The sequence below is a fragment of the Papaver somniferum genome, chromosome 6 (genome assembly GCF_003573695.1).
Source record: "Papaver somniferum cultivar HN1 chromosome 6, ASM357369v1, whole genome shotgun sequence".
Taxonomy (NCBI): Eukaryota; Viridiplantae; Streptophyta; class Magnoliopsida; order Ranunculales; family Papaveraceae; genus Papaver; species Papaver somniferum.
Genome location: NC_039363.1, coordinates 121,597,992 through 121,618,087, shown reverse-complemented (window position 1 = coordinate 121,618,087; position 20,096 = coordinate 121,597,992). Strand labels below are relative to the sequence as shown.

At 37.6% G+C, this 20,096-nt stretch overlaps 1 protein-coding gene across 2 annotated transcripts; it reads right to left on the bottom strand.

Moving 5' to 3' along the window:
* Positions 1-5,921: 5,921 nt before the first annotated feature.
* Positions 5,922-7,941, bottom strand: LOC113286115 (expansin-like A1). 2 transcript variants are annotated; one of them, XM_026534824.1, is made up of 5 exons: positions 7,666-7,941; positions 6,976-7,082; positions 6,704-6,885; positions 6,447-6,582; positions 5,922-6,344 (listed from the first exon to the last, which is right to left on the bottom strand). In XM_026534824.1, exons 1-5 carry the CDS (start codon positions 7,793-7,795, stop codon positions 6,117-6,119), a joined length of 783 nt encoding a protein of 260 aa, XP_026390609.1. In that variant the 5' UTR covers positions 7,796-7,941; the 3' UTR covers positions 5,922-6,116. The 2 variants fall into 2 exon arrangements, with proteins under 2 accessions (XP_026390609.1, XP_026390608.1); XM_026534823.1 differs by having other exon boundaries at positions 6,976-7,085; positions 7,666-7,938.
* Positions 7,942-20,096: the final 12,155 nt, after the last annotated feature.

The following is a 20,096-nucleotide window of genomic DNA, read 5'->3' as shown; positions in this document are numbered from 1 at the left end:
CAACTTTATGCTTGTAATATCCCGATATTCGGCAGTGATCAACCGAAAGAAATATAAGTAATGATTTTTCTTTTCCCAACACCGAGGCCTGATGAGTTCACTTGACTGGGTTGTGGAATAAAAATTCTCAGTTAAGTGTGCTCGGCCGGGAGTAGTCCATGGATGGGTGACCTCTTGCAAAGTTGTTGTTGAATGACTTCAGCGATACCCGTTGAAAACCCCACACTGTTGGATAACCGCAGTGGCTAAGTGAGGACAATATCGGTGGAGGGTTGGGTCACTACAAATGGTATCAGAGCCAACGACGGGTCACATGCCGAGGGTGGGAAGGTACGCTGGACGGGGTTGGTTCAGGTGCTTGCCTCATGAGGGGTAGGTAACGTCGGAGATCTAGGCTTGTACATATATTCTAGAGCCGAGGATGGCTCCAATTGAAGGAGGTGATATTGTAATATCCTGATATTTGACAATAATTTTCCGAACAAAATATAAGTAATGGTTTGTCCTTTCCTAACACCGAGGCCTGATGAGTTCACTTGACTGAGTTGTGGGAAAAAATTCTCAGTTAAGTGTGCTCTGCTGGGAGTAGTCATAGGATGGGTGACCTCTCGGGAAGCTGTTGCTGGATGATCGCAGTAGTGCTATAAAAAATCTCACATTGATGGATAACTGCAGTGGGTAAGTGAGAACAATATCGGTGTTAGTTGGGATACAACTAGGGATGGTTCTCTTGTTCTCGGGTGGGTGAGTATGTTGGGCGGTTATACCAGATACTAGTCACACAGGAGGACGTCAACATTATACCGAGGCCTTTTCAGCATAATTGGCTCCAGAGTTGGAAGAAAACTCTACAGTTAAACATGCTCGGGCGGGGGTAATACACCTCCCGGGAAGTTGTCGTTGGATTACCACAGTGATGCTCGTTGACTTCTAAACCCTAAATGGCTTTTAAGGAGAGGACGACTCTAGTTTACAACTATGACACAGAAGAATAGTGTTAGGGATTCAAAGATCCCAGTTGTTTGAGGTTCTTCTTATATAGACTTTCAAGACCAAGGTTTCTTTAGGTTTAAGCTAAGATAACTTTGGAACCAAGCAATCAATAATCACCATTAGATGAAAAACTTGACTTGAGACTAACATAGAAGAATATACACTCTGGTTAGGATGAACCATAACCGAACCATGTACAATGACTTGTTCATGTAAGGTTAGCCATTAGTATCCACTTGAACAATAAGCTTAATCATTTTCATATAACATTTTAAGACTTTTCTTGAATCACACATATGATTAAAAATGTCTAGATAGTGTTTTTAGAGAGTTATTCAAATGCTGATTATCCAATAGAAATAATTCTGATGCATTTGAAAATATTCGACAGGGTAAGTACGTGTATTATACCTGTTCGTGAACATTTTTGTCATGATATGTATACCGGATATGTGTACCCTTAAGACAAAAACGAGTTCAGGAACTCACAGATCTTTTACAGTATGCGTACTAGGTATGCGTACCTTATTTGGTTTTAAAACCAACAGATCTTTTGTGGTTTGCATACTAGGAATACTTACCTTTCCTGGTTCACGAATTCACTGTTCCACGCTATTTTCAAATGATTAAGTCTTGAGCCATAATAAGGTCATGAGAAATAAATTTATTTTCACCAAATTCATCAAGTATGAACAAATGTTCTTAAGCTTAAGTCATATTCCGAGAAGATATATAAGATAAACTTGACTCGAAATTTATTTTATGCATGTACTGTCTAATTTAGTCATGCGACAATGTCTCAAAAATAGAAAGGTGAAAACTTGAGATATAGGTGGTTCAGTTTTCACTTACCTTTTGATGTTGAAGTTCTCCAAAGCTCCTGGTGATCTTCGCCTTCAAGCGGTAGAACACAGTGATGTACGAATCTCAACTACCCACTTATATCCTAATCCGATACTGACTAAATGTAGATCAGAAATCAAGATATAGTTTTGACAACTAAATGTGACAACAAGCTTGAGATAGAAACACTTGTGAGTTCGACCGAGCAATGCTCTAACAACGCTGATTAAGCTTATGTGAGTACTACTTCTGTATTTATCATCCTTAATGGTTCTCCTAGCAAACCTTTCAATCCTAGTTACTAGATAGGGGACTAAGACAAGGAGGTCCAATATCTTTATATCTTTATAATCTTTGTATAGAAGATGTTGTGCAAGACTGAAAGCTTAAATAAGATTCGAGGTATTGAAACTAAGTAAATTCAGTCCAAGCATAAATCGCCTCTTATTTGCTAATTGTTGCATGTTGTTTTATAAATAAAAACAACAAGACGCCGAGTACCCGATGGACATCATTCAAAGTTTTAGTTGTGCATATGACCAAGTTATCAACCTAAACAAGTCATTTTTCTTCAATAAACACTTAACAAGAAGAAAAAATATGATAAGTTGTCAGGTATTCCCTAACTGAATAGCATGGGCCTTAACGAAAAATATTTCGGTCTTCATATCTTCTTGGGAAAGAACAAGCTAGCTAGTTTCAGTCCTGTTCCGGAGAAGATTCAAACCCGAATTAGGACATGGCAGGGAAAAATGTAAATCTAGATGGTAGAGCGACTCAAATTCTAACAATTACTAGTACCATGACAAATTATCAAATGAGTTGTTTCACAATTCCCCAAAAAAAATACAGAATCTATTGATAGAGTTTAAAGGAGATTTTGGTGGAACTAAATTGAAGATAGAGAAGATTGTACCTTTAAGATTGGAGTTTGTTATATAAACTTAAAAAAAAGAGATGAGGCATTGTAAAACTCAATAATGCATTAATAACTAAACTAGCGGATGATTAAAGATTTTAGTTAACCATCTTTGGTCTAGAATATTATGTCAAATAGTTCCATAAAAAAGATCCTTTATGTGACAAGCTTAACTCTCAAGGCTCTTTGGGTTTGGAAAAGCATAACGAAGGGTCTACAAAATGTGAAGAAATACCATATCTAGAATTTTGAGAGATGGGTATAAAATCAAGGTTTGAAAACATAACTGGATTGGTAATATCTCAACAACTCATTTAACAAACGCTAGCAACAATTGTCAGGAAAACTCTATAGTGGGATCAACAGAAGTTACAAGTGTTATTCTCTCCAACTGAAATTTATGAAATGCAAGGAATAAATTTCGTTTGAAGCTAAAAACTCTAATAATTGGAACTTAACTAGATATGGAATGTTTTCTATCCAGTCAACCTACAGAGAGCTTTCGTTCAAGCTTCCAGTAGTAACAGTATAGGTAAACAAGATCATAGGTTTTATCTAAAAGTATGGCAGTTAAATCTCACACATCTGCGAAAGTGTCTAAATAAACTTCTCTAAACTAAAAGCAATTTTGGAAGATTTGTACAACCTGAAGACTACAAATGTCCTTACTAACAACACCAGGTGGAAACTGATGCTCACATTCTACTGCATTGTGACCTTGATAATCATTTTAGTTGTATCTCCTTCTAGAACCTCTGTACTCTCACCAGCAAGTCCCAGCTCTCCAACAATGGATCAAATCTTGGACCCATGATCAAAGCATTATATCCTTAAAAAAAAAACAACCGCATCCTTTTAGCCACATATGTCTAAAAGTTTTTGAGGATAAAGTAACTCGTCATAGGACTATTATTATATTATAATAAGATTATGTATCAAATATAACATCATTTCCATGGATACTGATAAATCATGTTGCAGGTCTCCTACAAGAACTCGTTGACTCCAAAATTGGATACTCCTTCTGAGCTGGAAAAACTTGATTTTGATGTAGCTTTTAATTTTAAATCTAAAATTGTTGGCATTAGAATAATAGTTAGAGATTAGTAGGGTTCCTGGAGGCCTATATAAACTTTGAGCATGCTAGGGACTTGCCTTCTCAGAAGTTGCGGTGTGGATTAAGGAAAAATTGGAACAAATATCATAGCAAAAGATGATTGTAACTATGTCATAGAAGTTGTAACTTCTATTTTTGTGATGTCTAATAACAGGATCGTAATCTCCTCTCAGATACTTGTAGTAGCATTTGAAGTCACGTAATATGGCCAAGCATTATGGTATACTATTTCTCTTGGCCATAGCTTAATTATAGCGAAAGACAAGTACTGTGGGGCTTCGCTGGTCTTAATGCGGAGAAATCCCTTCGTTAGCTAAAGAGTGGATCACATATGATCCTTTTTAAGTTAAGAGATGAGACATAGTAACTCGGTTTCCTTTTGAAAACTGCTTTATGGAAACTAATTTTTCGTAACATTTTTGACGGGTACTAATTATCCGTTTACAGTTTTCACTCTTTTACTTATACTATTTCTAGTTAATTTATTTACTAAATTCTTTTTTTCTTACTATATCTCCATCTTTTTCTCTTAATTATTTTTTTCACCTATATCAAATATTTATAAAATCTAACGAATAAAATTAAAGAAATAAACAAACGGAAGCTCAGTTTCCATTTTACATTATGTACACCAAAACTGAGTTTCTACCTAAATAGGCTAAGTGGTGCCCCTCTTACATAGTGAGATGCACTTTCACTCTCATTTTGTTTGGCCATACTTAAGCAAAGCCTAAAGCCTAATAATAGCGCTTAGCCTAAAGCCTACAGATGCTCTTGCAAAGCATTCTAAAAACAATCGTGTTAATCAGCTCTGGGTGGTTAACCCTCCAAGTTTCATCTTTTCTGCTTTGTAGAAAGCCAAATTTCTACTACGTGATTTTTCTTTGAATAATGAATTTGCTTTTATGATTATAGGAAAAAAAAAAAATTCTTTCTTGAAATCCCGTTGGAAGTCAAAATTGGTTATATCCAAAATCAACATTGTGATTGTGTATTATGTTACATGTAGGTATGCTTTCACCAAAAGACTAATACTCCCTCTCTCTAATATAAAGGCGGAGAAGTAAAAATTTTTAGTCTCAATAGATAGTCATAAAACCAATTCCAATGTGGTTTCTTCCATATTTATCCTTATTAAAGAGTATGACATTAACAAGCTTAGTTAATGTCTTTGGCAATTTCCAAAAGAATTATACTATTTTAATATTTTAGTGGGATTAAAATTCTTATTTTATTGATATTTTCTATATTTCCTAGACAAATATATTGGAATTGATGAGAGTAAATCAGGTAACATTAGAGAAATTTATAAAAAACAAAAAAGTTCTTATTATAAGAGAATTCTACTTCTCTGCTGATATTTTCTATGTATGTGAGGTAATTACAACATCTTCATGTGCGAATCTTGAATGATCCTTTTTCCGATGCCAAAATGTTCTACTAATTTATAAGCTTCAGCAAACATGGCATTGGATGCTCAACTGCATCCAACTGAATGAAACTATTAATATGAGGGCGTAGTACATTTCTTGAATGGGGAACATGTAAGATGAAAATTGCCAATTTCGGTGCCTTGATTTGTGGGATACCTCCATATTCATATTCAATAATTCTTGGTGTCCTCGGGTTAAATGTAGGGCGGGAAGATGTGGTGCCGGACATTGGATGCATTTAAGAGTATCATAGTACATATCTTCTTTTGACATGTCGGGCCACTTTGAAAGTTAAAACGATCCTGAGTAGATTTCGTAGGAAAAGATATTCTAGATGGTTTATCATGTTCATGTGAGTGGTTCCTGCTGAAAATGTTTGGGCTGGTATAGTTGAAATTTTAATCGAACCAATTGTAAATCTGCGGATCAAAATTTTGTACTGTACTTGGTAATTTTATAGCTGTTGCATACTAGTTCTACACTTTCATTTGACGGGGGCCATGTAAGCATATGTTTTGATGTTTTTATCGGGCAAGAGTTTACAGAGATAATTACTTGCTCAGGGATTGACGCGTTCAGTTAATTAATACAAACAATGAGATCTTGGATTCAGGCGTTTTGACAAATTGGTCAAGTATCTTCCTTTAAAGAACAAAATTACAAAAGCAATGTCTTCCTTAAACCCTCGCTAGTTAATTCTCCAGCAACAATGACGTTTGCTGTTACGTATGTCCAATTCAGTTTCCTTTTAATTTTTCTTATGCAAAAATCAATGGATGCTTAGTCGCAAGAATGAACACATCATATCTGACTAGCAACCAGAGCAGCCGTCTCTATAATCGATTATGCCATTCATCTGAACACCAAGATCGTACATTTCTCTGACTTTCCAGTCGGCTGGCAAACCTTTCTCTGATGCTGCCATACTCCCGTCAAATCCTTGTGCCACCAGTAATCTAAACGACGGAGGCCCTTCAGGGACCGGACTCATATCCCACACCGTCCCATATATTCTGACCATGGGCCTCGACCTATCAAACTGCATCAGCAAAGCCACACACAGGTGACAGGTCAAATTAAACACAATTTTTACTTCAAGTATACATATTGGGAAGATTCCTTGCTAAGAACTATTTATTACCTGATCAATGACACTAACAGCCACAATTTCAGTTTGGCCACCTTGATACAGGAAAGCAACTGCTAAAGAATCTAGCTTCTTACTGCTTGCTTCAATTCTTACGGACAAGTTTTGGTTTGTGTATTCACATGGTATTCTGCATAATTACCACCAGTACATGAACAAGCATAAGACTAAGAGAAAACGCTGCAAAGCAAACCATGTACTGCTCTATTTAATTTTTATTGCGTAACTCTCATCCATTGAGATATTCATACCTCTTGTACTCAATGTCGATGATTCGACGGTCTAGCATTTCTCTTGCCTTGTCCTTGTAAGCCATAGATATAAAAGCTCTGTCACTGAGAACCAAATCTATACCAAAATCACTTTTATAATTATTAGTTAACACCAGTTTGGTCCCTCTTCCTCTGCAGAGTTTCTTGTCCTTGCACTTAACCTTCATATTCAACAAATCAATATCAGATTATCATAATGATCTTTACTTAAATGTACTGTGTACTAATTAAGAGTTATATCAGTTGCATACATGAAAGCAGGTTCCACAGTCAACACCATCTTTAAATAGGGAAGGAACACCAGCTGCTGTATATCCTTCATATAAGTCCTTTGCTAAGTAACCATACCCACATGCCCCTGCTGCACGCGCCCACAATAAATAAATGTAAATTTGATACTGAGGAAATGCTAAACGAAATTATCCCTAATAAAGCTATCATAATTAAGTGAAATGACACATAGCTCAGTTATTAATTATCAGCAGATCACATGCTGATTTGCTCAGCCAGTAGTTCTCACCACATGCATATGCTTAGAGAAGTGTTCCATTACAGACTGTTTCCCCTTTCGAAATGTAATCAAAATCTCAGTCTCGCAGATATTCTAATTCCGTTATTGAAACTCCAAATGTGGTTTATCGAAAATTCTTACAAGACAAAGAAAAGTTTACTTTTTATCCAGTTTCTTTCCTTTTCAATTGTTCAAGTATCTTTTTAAGAAGTTTATAAGTAAAGGATTACTTGCAAGATATAAGCTAAAGGAGTGAAAAACTTGTTTAATTACGGAGAATTTTAAAGTGTAAGTTAATTTGCATGAAATCCATACGTACGAACTAATTACTAACTGATTAATGCATGGAGAAAAGAAGAGCGTCTGAGCGTGATTAGTGATGGAAACTCACATGCATTTATAGTAAATATGCTAGGATTTAGAAACTTACATGAGATAGGAGAGGAAGAATGGAAATAAGCAGCCTTGCTTTGATGCAAACAAGCATCACAATTAGTCGCAGCTGTCGCGCATGAAATTGTATGAAGAAGGAAAAAGAAGCACAGAACTAAAACAGCCATTTTTCTTAATTTATATGAAACTTACTGCAACGCACTTCCTAATTTATAGAAAAGCAAACATCAGTAATTGGAAAGATGGTGGTGGTGTGTTCATCCAACTTGCAAAAGAAGAAATGAAGTGTTTTTATGGTCAAGGCTGATGTTAAACCGATGAGCAAAGAGAGATTCCAATTTTGGGAACATAACAAATACTTTTTAAGTTACTTCTTACAGGTTGATCCCTTGATCTAATCTTGTTTAATTCTTTTAATTATTACTGTTAGTGATCTTTTATAATGTTTTCAACTTGTACCGATTTGCTTTGTTTTCTTTAATTCTTCTTTTAGTTTATCACTAGTGCATCTCATAATCATGTTTATGACATATTATAGTGATTTCGTGATCCTAAGGAAACAGCTTAGATCTATATATATCAGTGGGCAAAATTAATGTGATCTCGCCGTGTACGTGTTGCTTTTGATCACCAAATACTAGTATTTCACTGTGGCATCCACTGCATTGAATAGGTAGTGCTGGTTGTTTGTTGGTTTTAAGAGATTTAAACTTCACCACTTGAAAACCTCATAAATGATGTGATAAGTATGGCACTTTCGCTTTCAAAGACATAGAATTGAAATACTTGCTGTAAAGGTGTTTTGGCGGACCCGCTAGTGTTTAAATCCAACAACTGGGGAGCCATGTTGCGTGTATGTGCAAATCCAAACAAGTCGACCTTGAGACATAATCTAAGGTGGAGCCAGAAGTTGAATTTAAGAGGAAGGTCGGGAATTGGAAGATAAACAACCTAGCATTTGTACGCTTAGAGCCTGAAGGCCCATTTATGTACCTGGGCTGCTGGCAGCAACTATTGTGTGCCTCGAGGAGAAAAGGAATCAAAACAAAAGTTCCCAAACTCTTTATAGCAAGCCGATGTCACTATACTACAGTAGTAAATTTATTGGTTGATGATGCCAGTGAGTGAACAGTTCAAAACTTATTAGCACAACTTTTTTTTACAAGAAGATCATAGCTCTTTTAGAAAATTTTGATTTCATGCTCACTGTATTGTTTTAATCCATTTAGAGTTACTTTCTTTTTACAAGAAAATCATAGCTCTTCTAAATTATTTTGGTTTCATGCTCACTTTATTGTTTTAGTCCATTTAGAATTATTTCAATCTCCGGATAGGCGCATATATTTTCCGCATAGGAATACGTTTTTAGGAAGCTTTGAACATATACGGAGGATGCCTTAACCTGATAGGTCACTGGAAAACCTAATCTACGTTTCAAAACAATGTCGTATTGTTATAGAACACATAAGACCTTCTTCGATTTGCTTAGAAGTTTTTTGTGGGAAAATAAAGATAAAAATGTAACAATCATACACGACAAAAATTTATTAGTGTGAACACTAAGATCACTTTGAGATTTTTCGTGCCACTATCAATATTCACTATAATACTAAATCAATAGAATGAATATGTAAATATGATAGCTGAACATATCAACGCAGTGGCATATGATCGTTTATATGTCATCAACGTATGTTGAAATGAAATGACGCAGCGTTGCAATAATTATAACCTTAAGTTTGATAAACGTAAGTGCAATAATATAAATTCGATAATGTAAACGACACATTGATTTACGTGGTTTAATACAAAGGTCTACATCCACGGGGTTGTTGAGAGGTTGTCACTATGTGTTTAGATAATTACAAAGCTTAATCGATTGACTTTAAATAAAGGGAAAAATAAGTTTACACAATGGAGTTTCTCATCTATTACTTACTTTCTATATCCTAAACTATTTTTTCTCTTTCCAAAATTGCTAATCCCTTATCCATTGGTGAAGTTGGGTATTTATAGAATCTTTGAGTGGGCCCCATCGATACAGCTATTCCGCATTTTCTCGGGTGTTGTATCTTTCCACGCTTCCTTGAATCTTCGTTACACGAGGATGCAACATCGATATCTTACTTCTCCGACGATCCACCCTTCTATTAACCACAGAATGGATTGCACGTGTTACCTGCCGGTTGCGTTTAATGCCGGTAGTTGGCTTGTCCCTCGCGTAGACAGCTGTTAATGTTGTATTTTCTTTTCAATGATAGTTAGACTGCATCTGGTCCGTTTATTTTGAATTCTTCATGAGATGTGTTAAAGAAGTTTTGGGGATATTGATGTGTAACGCATACACATCTGCATCTGATGTGCTTTGGCTGCTAGCTTCAACGCATATATCTTGATTTGGCATGTGTATAATGATGATCTGTTACCTAAAGTTTTCCCCTTTTCTTTCTTTCTCTTCCAAGGATAGGATAGGAGGAAAACTATCCCACAATTATACGATTACCAGTACTTGCAATTACTTCTCTTAATTTTCGGCGGCAGTTTCAATTCGTCTAAGTATAAAAGTTGGAAAGGGTTGGATAGCTTTTAATTTCATTTTCTGAGTATTCTTTTTATTTGTCTTCAGAAGTAACTTCTTTGTCTACATCTTTTCTTTTATTGTCTTCTAATTTTTTAACTTAATCATTTACATCACCTGGATCTCCATTTGTCTTTACTGCTTTTATCACGTATTTGCATTAATTTTCTATCCTTAGGCTTTCGGTTCTTCACTTTATTGTTGGCTGGGATTTTATCTACCACTATTGTTGAAGGTAACTAGAGATTTTGTTGCTGTTAACTTTGTTTTTATTATCTGTTCAGTGTTCTTTTGAATTTATTTCCATGAGTTTGTTGCTGTTTCTGAGTTTTATGATGGAGAACATGATATACTTAAAAGTACATATACTTTCCCTTGTTCTTCATCATAAAACCCAGTGTCGATTGATTGATTGTCAACTTTTGATTTTCTGGGTGGTTTAGATCATCATGGATGGTAAAGGTGATATCCGAAGAAAGTCTTCGAAAAGTTTCAATAGGTCTCCTCCGCAGCATAACCCACCTGACTCTTCACCGCAAATATCTCCACTGATGAATCCGTCGCAAAAACCCACTACAAAGGTGGATGAAAGTACTAAAGGCATAAGATATGCTTCGCCTCGACTATTTAATAAGCCTTCTTATCAACAATCTGATTCGTTGATGGATCGTCCCATCCAAACCTTCGTTCCAACTGAGACCATTGACCCAATTAATCCTTCGGCCAAATTCCCCCTGCGTGAAAGGCTACATCTTCGGCTAAGGTTCCACCTGATAGCAAGGCTACTCTTCGAGCAAGGCTACTGCGAAGAAACCTGCGGCTTCTCAAAAAATGAATCGAAGCTCTAGTGAGGATTTAAATGACGAGGGTATCCAAGTACACCACAATCTTCTCAATATTGATGGTATTGTAGATAGTGATAAAAGTGGTTCGATTCTCAGAATTGCGAAGGATAAAATATAGACTTAAATTCTAAAACAAAAATAGAAAACTCAAACAAAGATGATGTTTTTATCAATATTAAAAGAACACTGAGGCTAAGATTCCACTATTTTCCAAGTTCAAAGTGATTTAAATCCAATATTTATATTTATTCAATTTTTTCGTTTAATTTGATTCTAAGATGTTGCAACAAGTAGATTTTTAAAATAACAAGTGTAAATCAAAAGCATGGGATATCAAAAACCTAAGTCCAAGCATATACCATCAATGGAAATCACAATTGTTGGATAAAAATCATTAAAACAATTATCAAACAACGCAAATAATCATATAAATAATTGTAATAAATAAGATAAATAGAAAATACCACTCTTTATTGGAAAAATAGCTTCCTTTATCGCCTCAGCAATGGGGTTTAGCTCCTCATATCAAAAACAGGTTCAAAATATTTTTCCATTGCTCAAAAGGTGTTTTCAAAGGTGAAGAGACTCAAAGGGAGTAAAACAGTTCAATCACAACGTTTATATGTGTTGCAGACTGTTACAAGAGAAACAGAAGGAATAAGACTGCTACAGTAACGATAGAAGCGAAGTGTTGTAGAACAACGACAGTGTTCTGCGACAGTTGGGTGTGGGTTGATGTTCTTCGTGTTCTTCAGCAGCACCAGCAGAACAGCTTTCCTGCAACTCGTGATTTTTGTCTCCTCTGGTTCTCTAAACTACCCCAAACTGTTCGTAACCCTTCTATGACCTATCCGAACTCCTTTTATAGCCCACAGGTCGATTGAATCTCAAGAAATCCTCTGGTACTTCCATACATAAAACAAAATATCCGAGAATACACGGAACTCCCTGTTTTGGCTAACTCGATGATTTCCTCCTCTATTTTCGAATATAAAGGGATTACCAACCCTGTTTCGATGAATCAAGATAATCCCAATCCATCTCCACGTCAAACTCCGACATAATCTCACCCAAAAGACGATAACAACTCCGATAAACTTCAAATCCTCTGTTTGCTTCTCCCGGCCTATGTAGCCCAATTGGTTGGGTCCAATCAATCACAACGACCCTGTTATGCTATCACAGGTCCAGTCCAACGAAAATAAGCCATTGAATCTCCTTATAAATCGCTCAAAATTCGATTTCCAGATCTGCTTCGTTGCTGCAACAGCTTCCCGCCAAAAAACTTCATTTGAATTGTGAAGAAGAGGCGCCCCCTATCCAGAGCAAGGGTGCGAATAGAAGCTGCCTTGAGGGTGTCCTGAGGGTGCCCCTTAGTAATTTGGGTACCCCTTATCCATAATGAGAGTCCGAATAGCATGTGTCCTCCGGGCGCTTTCGACAACTTTTCGAGCCGATTTTTCCAAAAATGTTTATTGGACAAAAATACCTACACACACATAAAACACCATAATAAGTACAAAAATGAGCACAATCAATATATAGAATCGAGACAAATTAGACACAAAAATATGTCTATCAAATACCCCCAGACCTATTATTTGCTAGTCCTCGAGCAAAAAATCCTAACTCACTGACGCAGGCATCGTCGATTGCATTTAGCGTATGCAATAATCCTTTAAACCCCTAGGTGGCCCTAGTGGCCGAGTTATAGTCTTGGGAGGGCTTACCAGAGGTATACCCACAAAACCTTTATACTCCAGACCCTAGCTATCTACGCAGAACCTTGGAAAGCACTAAAGAATCTCCTTGGTTGGCATACTTATTGACTACAGGAGGAAGTACCCTGATGCGAAATTCCAATTGTTGTACACGAGTTTGCACTCAAGCATACTAAAATTCATATAAAGTGACAGATCTCTACTCAGATAGTTGCACTATGGACATCAATAGTCGGAGTCAAACCAATCACATGGATAGATTAAGAGATGGATATAGAAAAACGTAGATGGTCTTGATGTTTACTAAGTGAACGGCGTTTCCATATCTGTCTGAAGGCCTCCGCCAAAATGAACCTATCCTAATGGATTGAGATACTAGTCTGACTAATATCAACACACTGGCATATACAAGGGAACCAGTGGTCAACCTAACTCTAGGTCAACACAACTGGCATATACAAGGGTACCAGTGGTCGACTTTATTGAATTTATTCCTTTTGGTCAAATGGTCTGGTCTCAAAATTTTTTTTTCATGGTATCTCAATCACTCTAATTCACCCTAGCATTGGTAACAACTTGAATCGTATCCCCACCTAATCACTTAGAGTAACATAGTTTAAAAAATAAATAAAATAAAAATAGAAGTGAAAAGGACTCAACGAGATATGGTGAAACTATCATGTTATTTCTAACACCTGAGCTCTGTGCTTTTATGAATAGACTCTTCTAGATGTTTCCATCTAATCAGATTGGTTCCTCAACTCCTACAACCAAAATGCTTCCATCCACTTAGGTTGGTTAGTGCTATCCTTAATATGCATAAATTTCTAGGCTCTGGAGTTTATTTAAAACAAAAAGTTTCTACCCCACCCCCAAACTTAAATCTAACACTGTCCTCAATGTTTCGAATGAAAGAACAATACCAAAAATATAAGTAACATGAGGAAATAGTAAAGAGAGAGTTCGGAAAGATAGTACCTGGGTGAAGTGAAACCAAAAACTGACAAAAATATTATACAACATACAAATCTCCTCGATGGTCAATCAAGGGTAAACAGGGTCCTCCAGAGGGGCCTCCTCAACATCACCTGTAGGAAAAGGCTCTAAAAAAGGATTCAATCTCTGACCGTTAACCTTTGAAGAACTAGTACCATCTGATGTCTCAATCTCAATAACGCCACGAGGAAAAACAGTACGGACCACAAAAGGACCGGTCCACCGAGAGGCGCAGTTTCCCGGGGAATAGATGCAAACGAGTGTCATACAAAAGAACTTTTTGACCTGGAGAAAATGACTTCCGTAAAATATTCTTATCATGCACAAGTTTCATTTTGTTCTTATACTCCTTAGCACTATCGTATGCATCTCTACGAATCTCGTCCAATTCATTGAGCTGGAGCTTTCTGTGAGCTCCTGCCTTGTCAAGTGAAAAGTTTAACTGCTTAATATCCCAATAGGCTCTATGCTCTAACTCAACAGGCAAGTGACATGCCTTGCCAAATACTGAACGGTAGGGTGACATTCCAATGGGTGTCTTGAACGCGGTACGGTAAGCCCATAAGGCATCAGTAAGCCTCGACGACCAATCTTTCCTATTAGGATTAACTGTTTTCTCTAAAATACGCTTAACTTCCCTATTGGAAACCTCTACCCGACCACTAGTCTGTGGGTGATACGGGGTAGCTACTTTGTGGGTAATACCATATTGTTTCATTAATAGAGCAAACGGTTTATTACAAAAGTGTGAACCCCCATCACTAATTATAGCTCGCGGTGTACCAAAACGTGTAAGTATATTCTCTTTCAAAAACTTAATTATGACCCTATGGTCATTTGTTTTACACGGAACCGCCTCAACCCACTTAGACACATAGTCTACAGCGACAAGTATGTAAAGATAACCTAAATAATTAGGAAATGGACCCATAAAATCAATGCCCCACACATCAAAGACCTCAATCACTAAAATAGGGTTCAAATGCATCATATTTCTACGGGAAATGGTTCCTAACCTCTGGAAACGATCACAAGAAACACAGTGACTATGGGAGTCTTTAAACAGTGAAGGCCAGTAAAATCCACACTGCAATATCTTAGCAGCAGTCTTCTTAGCACTAAAATGATCCCACAAGCATGTTCATGACAAAAGGAGAGAATAATGGACTGGTCACTCTCAGGTACACATCTCCTAATAATCTGGTCGGGACAATACTTAAACAAAGAAGGATCGTCCCAAAGGAAATGCTTAACCTCGGCTAAAAACCTAGAACGATCTTGTTTACCCCAATGTTGAGGGGTACGACCAGTAACAAGATAATTCACTATATTTGCATACCAAGGTGATTGGGAAACAGAGAACAATTGTTCGTCAGGAAAGCTATCCCTTATAGGAAGGGCATCACTGGTGGAACTAACAACTAACCTGAACAAGTGGTCTGCTACTACATTTTCAGCACCCTTTTTGTCTCTAATGTCTGGAGAAAATTCTTGTAACAATAGGATCCACCTAATCAATCTAGGTTTGGTATCCTTCTTAGACAAAAGGTATTTCAAAGCAGCATGATCGGTATAAATTACGATCTTAGATCCTAATAGGTAGGATCTAAACTTATCTAAGGCAAACACGATGGCTAGCAGTTCCTTCCCGGTAGTTGTATAGTTCAATTGGGCATCATTCAGAGTTTTCCTAGCATAGTAAATCACATGAAGTAATTTGTCTACTCGTTGACCTAACAACAACGCCTATAGCATAATCTGAAGCATCACACATAATCTCAAAGGGTAGGTTCCAGTTGGGTGCCTGGACTATGGGAGGTAGTGAGTAAATTTTTAAGCTTCTCAAAAGCCTCTAAACAAGCATCATCAAAGACAAACTTAACATCTTTTGCAAGCAAATTGCAAAGAGGTCTAGAAATCAAGCTAAAATCCTTAATGAATCGACGGTAAAAACCTGCATGCCCTAGGAATGACCTAATGTCTTTTACGGTTTTTGGGACCTGTAAAGTCTTAATAAGGTCAACTTTGGCTTTGTCTACCTCTATACCCTTTGAAGAAATGATGTCCCTAAAACAATTCCTGATTTAACCATGAAATGGCATTTTTCCCAATTAAGCACTAAATTCTTTTCCTTACACCTAGTCAACACTAATGTCAAATGATGCAAGCACTCATCAAAAGATGAACCAAACACTGAAAAATCATCCATAAAGACCTCTAAAAACCGTTCTACCATATCAGAAAATATGCTCATCATACAACGCTGAAAAGTCGCAGGGGCATTACACAGCCCGAAAGGCATGCGTCTATACGCGAATGTACCAAAGGGACAGGTAAAAGTGGTTTTCTCTTGGTCTTCTGGGGCAATAACGATCTGATTATATCCGGAAAAGCCATCTAAAAAGCAATAGAAACTATATCCAGCTAATCTCTCTAGCATTTGGTCGATAAAAGGAAGGGGAAAGTGATCCTTCCTTGTGACCTTGTTCAATTTCCTATAGTCGATACAGACACGCCATCCCGTGGTCACTCGGGTTGGGATTAACTCATTATCCTCATTCTGGACTACAGTGATACCTGATTTCTTGGGAACAACCTGAACGGGGCTGACCCACTTACTGTCTGAAATTGGGTAGATAATACCCGCATCTAACAACTTAAGCACCTCTTTTCGAACTACTTCTTTCATGTTAGGGTTCAGTCGACGTTGCATCTCCCTAGACGGTTTGGAGTCTTCCTCTAAATGAATCTGATGCATACAAACGGTAGGACTAATACCCTTAATGTCTGTTATAGACCACCCTAAAGCTTCCTTATTATCTTGAAGTACTTTTACTAGCCTACTTTCCTGATCACTATCCAAGTCGGCAGCAATAATCACAGGTAAAGTCTCAGATGGGCCTAAGAACACATACTTCAGGTTATCTGGTAGTGGTTTGAGGTCCAACTTAGGGGGCTCTTCTAAGGAAGGAACTGAGGTAGTCTCAGAAGCTGGTAATGGTTCGAACCTAGCTTTCCATCTATCAGTGTCTAACACAGGGTAGAATCTAATAGAGCATTCACTTGTTCAATGGTACTATCATCGTCAAAATCTAAACCAAAATGGGATAGACAACTCTCTAATGGGTCTTCAGACAAGATGTTTGGTAATGACTCCTGAACTAAGGATTCTATCATATTCACCTCTTCAACACATGTGTCATCTAGCTCATAAGGTAGCTTACTGACATTAAAAATGTTCATTTCGATAGTCATATTACCAAAGGATAAATTCATCACACCATTTCGACATTTATGATCGCATTAGACGTAGCTAAGAATGGGCGACCTAAAATCACAGGTATCTGGTTCTCTGGGTCAGGGACAGGTTGGGTATCTAGGACCACGAAATCCACTGGATAAATAAACTTGTCGACCTCAATAAGAACATCCTCGATAACACCTCGAGGAATTTTGACAGACCTATCAGCTAACTGCAGTGTTATCTGAGTAGGTTTCATTTCACCAAGTCCTAGCTGTAAGTACACATGGTACGGCAGTAAGTTCACACTGGCTCCTAAGTCAAGTAAAGCTTTTTCTACCCGGTTTTACCTATTGTACAAGCAATGGTGGGGAACCTGGGTCTTTGTACTTTGGAGTGTGTGTTCTGAATGATTGAACTTATGACTAGCTAAAAAGGCTTTCTTATGGACGCTAAGTTTTCGCTTTCGCGTACACATATCCTTAAGGAACTTGGCATAAGCAGGAATTTGCCTAATTGCATCTAATAAAGGAAGGTTTATGGTAACTTGCTTAAAAACCTCCAATATGTCATTAAAGTTCGATTCCTTCTTTGTTGATGCTAATAGCTGGGGAAATGGGGCTCTAGGCACAGAATCAGACCTCTCAGGAACCGAATTGGCATCATCGGAAATTTTATCAGTCCCCTCAGTTAGTGGTCCTGAGGGATGAGATCCTGAGGGGTGAACTACAGTATGTTCACTATCGGGCATGGTTACCTGATTGTCTACTACTCTACCACTCCTAAGGGTTCTAATAGCATTCAATTGATTCGATGGTTTTGCACCTACTTCATGAACTCCTCTAGGGTTGGGTTAGTTGACTAGGGAGCCTTCCGTTATCTCTCTCACTTAAGGTCTTAGCTATTTGGCCGACTTGAAGTTCTAGCTTAGCAAGGCTCTGAGCATTAGTTTGAAAGTTCTGCTTGGTTTCCTGTTGAAAACTAATTTGGCTCTGTGCTAACATATCCTGAGTTTTTGCTAACATCTTAATAGATTCCTCTAAGCTAGTCGTTTTTTTCTGGGCCTGATGAATTCTTAGTGTAACCAAAACCTGGGGGAGCATTAGAATTACTAAACTGACCTTGACTCTGGCCCTTAGACCATGAAAGGTTCGGATGGTTTCTCCAACCAGGATTATAGGTTTCTGAATATGGGTCAAACTTCTGACGGTTATCATACCTAGTGTTATTATAGAGAGCATTGGCTTGCTCTTCATTATTCTGGCCTTCCCAAAAAGGCTCCAATCTACCACTAGTGTGACCCACTTCTAAAGCTTCTAACCTTTTCGCTATAGCAGCAATTTTGGCATCTGATTCAAAGCTTCCTTCTACCCTATTAACGTTTCCTCTGCCTAGAAGAATTGTTTTCTGGGGTACCCTATTGCTTTCCCATGTTGGGTCTTTTCGGCGATTTCATGCAAATATGTCATCGCATCATCAACTGTTTGGTTTTCAAACCCACTTGTACACATCGACTCTACTGTAGTTGTAGTGGGATAATCTAAACCCTCATAAAGGATCTGAACTAACCTAACCTTTTCTAAACCATGATGAGGACATTGGGCTAATAAATCATTGAACCTTTCCAAATACCTATATAAAGACTCTCCCTCTTGTTGCGAAAATGTGCAGATTTGCGTCCTAATAGACGATGTTTTTTGCCTAGGGAATTTTTTTTCCAAAAAGACAGATGTAAGTTGTTCATATGTTTCAATTGATTCGGAAGCCAAACTATATAGCCACGACTTGGCTTTATATTTTAAGGAAAAGGGGAATAACCTGAGTTTCAAAGCATCATCATCAAGGTTTCTAATTTTCAGGGTACTACAAATTTCCTCAAAGTCCCTAACATGGAAATAGGGGTTTTCATTTTCTTTCCCTAAAAAGATTGGGAGCAACTGTAAGGTTCCAGGCTTAAGTTCATAATTTGCTTCAGTTTCAGGTAACTTGATACACGAGGGACAAGTAGTCCTAGTAGGGTTCAACAAAGCTTTCAAAGTTGCCATTTCTGGCGCTATTGGACTATCAGGGATTTTCTCCTCAAACGGATGTTCAAAAACGGAATTTTCAAGAATCGGACTTTCTAAATTGAGGTAATCGAGATGCTTAGAACTAATAGGTTTCTCTTTAACGAATCTACCTAGGGCGTCTCTTTTACGTTCAGGCATGCAACAAAATAAGGTAGGGAATTCTATGCAAACACAAAACAAGGCTGACTCAACCAAATCAAACCTAAATTTCTAGCAAACAAAAAGCATGATGGCTCCACTTAGATTGTTTCTAGACCAGCTCATATTCTTTCGAAAAGGAACTCGTTACAATCTGAGCAAACCCCTCTGGAATCAATCCGAGTCAAAGTAAGTTGAATCGAGGCGAGGGAAGCTTAGTGGAGCTTTGATACCCAAGGCCTCACCGGTTACAAGGCGGCGCAGTCACGCATTCAACTCACAGAAACCTTCAAGAACTTCGAAGTATGCTCAAAAGAGTAACCAATATTCTTCGAACGACTTTACTATTAAGCTCGTTACCCTATAGGTTTCGTTCTATTCAAAATTTTAGGCTTAGTTTCGCGTTTGGTTTCGTTTTCCTAAGGCGGGCAAGAAGAGAACGGTGATGAAATCCGAACCCTTATCTTGTATGGCAAGTCCTTTCCCTTTACTAGGAAATTAAAGCAGCTGTTTTCAAGTCCTCAGCATATATGCAAACGAAGGAATACAGTAAACCCGCTGACAGGGGATTCGCGGGTGTTTCGGAAAACTTACCTCCCGTACCAGACGGGAGAAGAACCGCTGAAGTCGACTCGGGCCACGACTCCTATGTCATGTACGAACCCGAGGGGCCGAGGCGATATCGTAATCACCGTCCTTCTCTGCACACAGTTTATATTTAAACCAACCCTTCCTTAGGGTTTTAAAAAAAAAAGAATGTCCAAAGTCCAATGTCCAAGTGTCCAAAAAAAAAAATATCTAAAAAGAAATTGTCTTCTTCTCCGTTCTTTTCGCTTTAAGCTTTCGCTCCAAGTCTTTATGCTTTAAGTTCCAGTCTTTA

Excerpts from the sequence above, each read along its gene's own strand:
- LOC113286115 (XM_026534823.1), bottom strand. The coding sequence starts at position 7,795 with ATGGCTGTTTTAGTTCTGTGCTTCTTTTTCCTTCTTCATACAATTTCA. Across the intron at positions 7,086-7,665 it reads TTCTTCCTCTCCTATCTCAT|CAGGGGCATGTGGGTATGGT; the intron begins GTAAGTTTCTAA and ends GGGCGCGTGCAG. Across the intron at positions 6,583-6,703 it reads ATCGACATTGAGTACAAGAG|AATACCATGTGAATACACAA; the intron begins GTATGAATATCT and ends GTAATTATGCAG.